This window comes from Condylura cristata, unplaced genomic scaffold (assembly GCF_000260355.1).
Source record: "Condylura cristata isolate star-nosed mole 26May11 unplaced genomic scaffold, ConCri1.0 scaffold00007, whole genome shotgun sequence".
NCBI lineage: Eukaryota > Metazoa > Chordata > Mammalia > Eulipotyphla > Talpidae > Condylura > Condylura cristata.
This window is the reverse complement of record NW_004567108.1, coordinates 46,685,646-46,691,645: the sequence shown is the minus strand read 5'-3', so window position 1 is coordinate 46,691,645 and position 6,000 is coordinate 46,685,646. Positions and strand designations below refer to the sequence as shown.

The 6,000-nt window shown below is 37.3% G+C and overlaps 1 protein-coding gene across 4 annotated transcripts in view; it reads right to left on the bottom strand.

Moving 5' to 3' along the window:
- Window positions 1-623: 623 nt before the first annotated feature.
- Window positions 624-6,000, bottom strand: part of PDE4D (phosphodiesterase 4D, cAMP-specific) — a 650,481-nt gene continuing 645,104 nt past the window's right edge. For all 4 annotated transcript variants that reach the window (XM_004678289.2, XM_004678293.2, XM_004678292.2 and 1 more), the window contains 4 exons: window positions 3,968-4,122; window positions 3,034-3,156; window positions 2,348-2,530; window positions 624-1,686 (listed from right to left, as the gene is read on the bottom strand). In XM_004678289.2, coding sequence (XP_004678346.1) covers window positions 1,273-1,686; window positions 2,348-2,530; window positions 3,034-3,156; window positions 3,968-4,122 — 875 coding nt within the window. In that variant the 3' untranslated portion in view covers window positions 624-1,272. The remainder of the gene's footprint in view (window positions 1,687-2,347; window positions 2,531-3,033; window positions 3,157-3,967; window positions 4,123-6,000) is intronic.

Genomic DNA, 6,000 nt, shown 5'->3' with positions numbered 1-6,000 from the left:
AACACGCTAAATAAAAAAGCAGCACAAGGGGGAACAAGTTGTTCTTACTTTAACTGGCTGTGAAAACAATAAAAATGAACATGAAATGTGTAGGTTATTACAAAGACATGCACTTGTGAAATGAGGGTCCATTGACACAGCAAAAATTTATCAGAAGACACTAAGTAGGAAAATATCTAAAAAAGACTGACCATTTTAGCTACTGGGTATTTATATATCTCTCACTTGCTTCAGACGACACCAACTGATGATTAAGTGTCTACGATGCTTAAAGACACATAAGACAGAACGCACATCAGAATATCACTGAACAAATATTCACTGTGCACACTGTGAAGAAAATGTCAGTGGAGAGTAACTCTGCTTACCTGAAAAGGGTGAAACAAAAAGCAACGTAAATGAAGACCTACTACAAGTAGGGTTTCCTGCAACATAACTTTTCTTTTAAATATGGAAGTTATTGGTATATAAAACAATGAATCACTACAAATCAGTTAATTGCTATGAACTATATAAGGTGCAAGTAAAATTTGTAAATTAGATTTATCCAGTGTAGCACATATTTGTACTGAAAACTTGCAAGTTACTCCTTAGAAAAAAATAACCAGTGGCAGATGAAGTTCTGAACATAGTTTTTTAAATATAATACCTCAGTACATTTAATAATAAAAGTAAGCTCTACAAAAAATCTGTTTTACATATCATACAAAATGTAGAGGTCAGTGCAGCTCACTGAACCACACTATTCAGTCATGTATCAGGAAGACTTGAAATTAGAAAATGACGCAATTTGTGGCTCATCCTCTGCCTATGGCAACAGCTTCACACTGTGTCCTGTTCCTGACCCACTGTGTCATTCCATTCATTAGTTCACGGTGTCTATGTAATGCCTTCTTTCTGCTGAAAATATTGCAAACGAATAAAAAGATATCCCAAATCACATAAACTTTTCTGGGCTGCCTGATGAGCCACACTCCCTTGAAAATACTTTGGAGTTGATTTTCTCTGCTTCATCAGCTCAACCAAGCTGATATCTTGTTAAAATGCTGTGCGTAAAGATGTCCCCTTTGCTCCGATGTCATGGAGGTGAAAAAACTGGTTACAATATTCCTGAGCGCCAGACTGAGTAGTCAAGGTCAGTTTTGTTCAACAAACGTCCTGGCAGATGACTGTGAGGTGTGACCATGGTTGTGCCATGTGACATGCACTTTGGAAACAATTTTCTACTTTAAAAAAAAAAAAAAAAAAAAGGGAGTGAATGTCTTTGCAATGTTACGTGTCAGGAGAACGATCTTCTATTACACAGGCTTCCGGCTGGCTTTCCTCTTCTCCCACAGCCTCCTCTTCCACCTGTTCATCAAGGGGAATTTCCGTGGACTCCGAATCTTGAGTACAGAGAGTCTTGGAGTCACTGCAGCTCGTGTCCTCTTCCACCTGACTTCCACTGTCCTTTTCCGTGTCTGACTCACCGTCTTCCTCTAAAGTTAGTTCAAACTGGAACTTTTCCGTATGACCCTGCCGGCCCTCCTCCTGGTCATCAGGTGCTGGGGAGGGGCTCTGAGGAATTGTGCTCTGGTACCATTCACGATTGTCCTCCAATGTGTCCAAAATGTCCTGGGCGTCAGGATGTACAAGGTCTGCCCATGTTTCCCAAAGAGGGTGAACAATATAGTCGATGAAGCCCACCTAATAGAAAAAAACATCCAATTTGAGAACGGGACTTGGGAGTAAAAACAATGGGGAAATTAACTAGATCTCACAAATACATCTAATTTGAACATGCAGTTGACATATTCCTTGTGTAATGTATTTAACTTATATAAAAATATATGAACTATAACATGGCCTGCAAACATACCATTTCGCAGAAGACTACTAATGTTAGTTTGGGAAAATAATCAATAGTTTACATAACAGATGACGTAAAGGTATTGTTACTAGCTGGTGAAAATTAGTTTCTAAAACTCTTAGTTCAAGAGTATGTTTATCATGTTCAAAACTCAAGTTTTTTACATGGTAGAGCTTTGGCTTGAAGCCTGGACTTTATTTTAGAATAGCTAATTATTTCAATGAATCAGATACTATATACTCTTTCAGAATTCATACAACCAGATACAGATACATGAAATAAATCTGTGTACATGAATGTAGTCATAATTAATGAATATGTCATAACACATATGACTGAAGAGGTGTTTTTAGTTTATGAACACTAACGTGAAATGGAGCTTGTCAAACACAAAGTGATTTCAAGACACAGTAAGGTACCCTGTGATGGGTATGCTAAGTAATCTGATACTGAAGCTGTACTTTTAATCTCTCTGGAAGCTTTGTGGCTGTGCCTCACCTGTGATTTTTCCACAGAGGCATTGTGCTTGTCACACATGGGACTTATCTCCATGCCCCGCTCCCTCTCTCGGTCTCCTTGGCGGAAGAATTCCTCCATGATGCGGTCGGTCCACTGGCGGTACAGCTGGAGAGGCTTTGTGGGGTTGCTCAGATCTGCACAATGCACCATGTTCTGAAGGACCTAAAACAGACAAACGCTTTCTTTACTCACACCTGCTCTCTTTTTTATTTTTTACTAGAAATTCACGTCAGATGACTATGACACTTAAAAATACATGTAGTGCAAGATTCCTTCCAAACAGTCCAAACTTGTATCTGTGTGTGGTTCACACTTAGTATTAATAGTCCCAAATTATGTCACCTCTACCACATCTAAATATCATGAGAGAAACTGTTTATGTGCATGGTTGATGAAATTCAGAGCTGCATCAAGTGGTTGGTTTTGTGGCATGTTATCGCTTTTTTATTTACTTTTAAACACATATGCAAAATGGAAAGATTAACAGAGTTTTCTATGGTTAAATTTTAAAATTAAGACTTTGGATAAAAGTCTTGATGATAAATACTACAATTTTAAGGTGGGAAAAAAGAAAATACAACGCTTATTCAAAACAGACACACAGGCATATCTGTACACACATATACATGGGCACACACACAGAGCAAATTTGAGTCATGCATTACCTGAATCCGATCAGAGTAATTATCAAGGAGAAGAACTCCAGAACTTGTCACTTTCTTAGTTTCAACCATAGTTTTCAAATCAGCCAGTAGATTCATATGCTTTGACATGTCAGTTGCAAGTACCTTAAAACACAAATATCACATAAAACAATCCAGAATTTGCATTAGTGAGAACTAAACAGAGTATGTGAAGAAGTGGGACACCACTCTGTCATCTAATGGCAGTGGCTGGACACTCTTTACTGCTTTCTGGGGCAGAATCTTGCCGTTTGATGTGAACTTTTCTGGAGCCCCAGATAAACATGTGAATATACAGAAAATATCAGGCACTAGTAACCACGTTGAATGTTGAAAAAAGGTAGACTACCTTCATGGATAAGACATTAGGTAGTTTTTGAAGTTTTGTCCATCTCTTGACCCAGAAAATGATTACTGTACTATGATGAACTGATTCAAGGGTGATCACAGAAAAATTCAGAAATGAAATACAGATAATTGCTATCTTTATGCATACAAGGTTTCACAGAACTAAGTTTGTAATAACCAGAGATTTTCCTGTGTCTCCTAATCACTGTGAATAATATGTATAGAGGCAATGTCAATGGCTGGAGTTTTTTTGTTCCCTACTTTTTAAAAGGAAATATATCACAATATGGCTTTCTGCTATTGTTAGTCACCTTTCTCTGTCTGCCACGAGACCAGAGGAGTTCAAAAAATAAAATGAGAATGGTAAATGTAAACTGTCATTATCCTTAGTTCCAAAATACTAGAAGTAAAAAACCTTTCACAGAACACCACTACCAGCACCAGGGAGGTAACTTTTTGAACAATAAGAGTGGGTTCTGGAACATGCCATTACTTTTATTGGATGCTAATCTCATTTATTAAAAACTTGTATCATGGTTCTCTCTTTTCTCTTTTATCAGCTACTTACAATGTCAATGACCATTTTCCTTAATGATTGTCTTTGCTTTTTGGTCAAATTCTGGAAAATGTCACAGTTTTCTTCCTGAAGCAACTTAAAGCCCACAGCCAGGTGATGGTTCTCCAGGACAGAAGAGTCATTGTACATCAAGGCAAGTTCAGAGTCTTTAAAAAAAAAAAAAAGGGCAAGAGATTAGCAAGCTTGGTCTAAATTTATCATGTCTTCATATTTTGAGCTACTTTGAGTTTGAGCTACTTTTGAGTTTGAGATTCTCCCTAAACATTGCTGCCAGCCTTAAACGAGGACGCCTAGGAGGACATACTACCCAATGGGACACTAGGGTCTTGGGAGTGAATCCTAATGCCATCACTATGGCTGTGGCAAGTCATTCTACCCTGGGGCCCTCAGTTTTCTCTTTTCTAAGTTGAAAGAAGAGTTGGGCCAGCTGATCTTTAACCTCTCATAATAGCTCCATAAAAGCTTAGCAGAGTATGACATTATTCTTGCCATTTTCCAGTATAAAAGGTGTTATATTATCTGAAAACTGTGAAGTACCTCCCCATCACTTTATATAATGTAAAGATCAAGTGATTAAAGATTGCTGTTTTCAGAGAAGGTAAAATAATACTTTTGGAAAACATGAAATAGTACTGGATCTATCAGTGATGCTTTTTATACTGCATAATTGTGAAACATTTATTCATTTCCCCATGTCCTTGTCCAAGTAGCATAATGGTCAGTATAAATGTTCATCAGCCTTTCCACCTGCATGAAGGTAGCTTCACAGAGGTGGTGTGCAGCTGCCTACACAACTCCCTGATGAAGACTATAGCTCTCTCTTTTGCCTGTGTATTTCAGGTTTTGGCAAGAGACCTTATTCCTTTCCTAGTTCCTATAAATAGTAGACCCAGATCTATAAGGTGGCCATTCAAAAAAAAAGCCTTGGTACTGTATTCTCTGTATTCTATTTTCACTTAAATCATTGTAAAAACTAAAAACATGCATTTGATGCTTCCTTTGAATAATACATGGAAAAATATATGTGGACATATGCATTCTTTTCTAAAAAAGAAAACTGTTTTAAAGGCACTTGGAAGGAGAAGTTCAAGACATTGCTACTGTAAAACTCTACAATTTTATCTGTGTTGAACAAATTCTCTATAGTATCCATGACATACATATACAAGTGGAAACATATGTATTTAAATTTTTGCTCTCAAACTACAGGTATCTATATCTAAAAAACCAGGGAGTGGCCCTCCCTGGTGGCGCAGCGGGTTAAAGCACAGCACTGAGAATCTAAAGCCGCTTCCTCATGAGTTCGATTCCCGCCTGCCCCGGAGGTGACCACATGGCGTGGCAGACCTCTCCTGACCCGCCCGCTGCTCCCCTCAGCAGTGTACTTCGTCGATCTGCCTGTTCTGCTCCCCACTCTGTCTCTGGTGAATCCTCTCACCCTCCGCATCTCTGGCCTGTACCCCGGTTCTGTATGAATAAATAAATAAATCTAAAAAAAAAAAAATTAAAAACCAGGGAGTAAATGTATAAGGCATCTTTTTCTTTTTTGATATAGCAATAGTGGGCTTGTTTTATTTATTTATTTTAAAATAAACAGTTTATTCAAAAGAAAAAAAGCTGTCTGGATAAAGCACATTATCTGCTCAACTCTGACTTTTATGTAAGTCTATAAAATCCTAAGCTAGGAATACTTATCTATAGGTAATTAAACACTTTTAATATATTTTCTATTTAGATAAGTATTTTTATTGAGCTAACACTGTTTTATATAGAGGATATATGATTTAGGGGAATACATTTTACACCATTTATTGTCTTAGAACATGATGTTACTGTTTCTGTGGTAGAATTATATGTAATAAACAAATTGAAAGGAAGGTATATTTTGTGGCTGGACAAATTATCTCTAATTAACTAAGTAGGGTTCTTTTAAGGGAGTAAATATGCATAAAGATGAGGGGCATTTGGTAGGAGATTTGATTCAGGTCCACCAACTTAAAAAAAAAAAAGGATTTTCCAGTGAA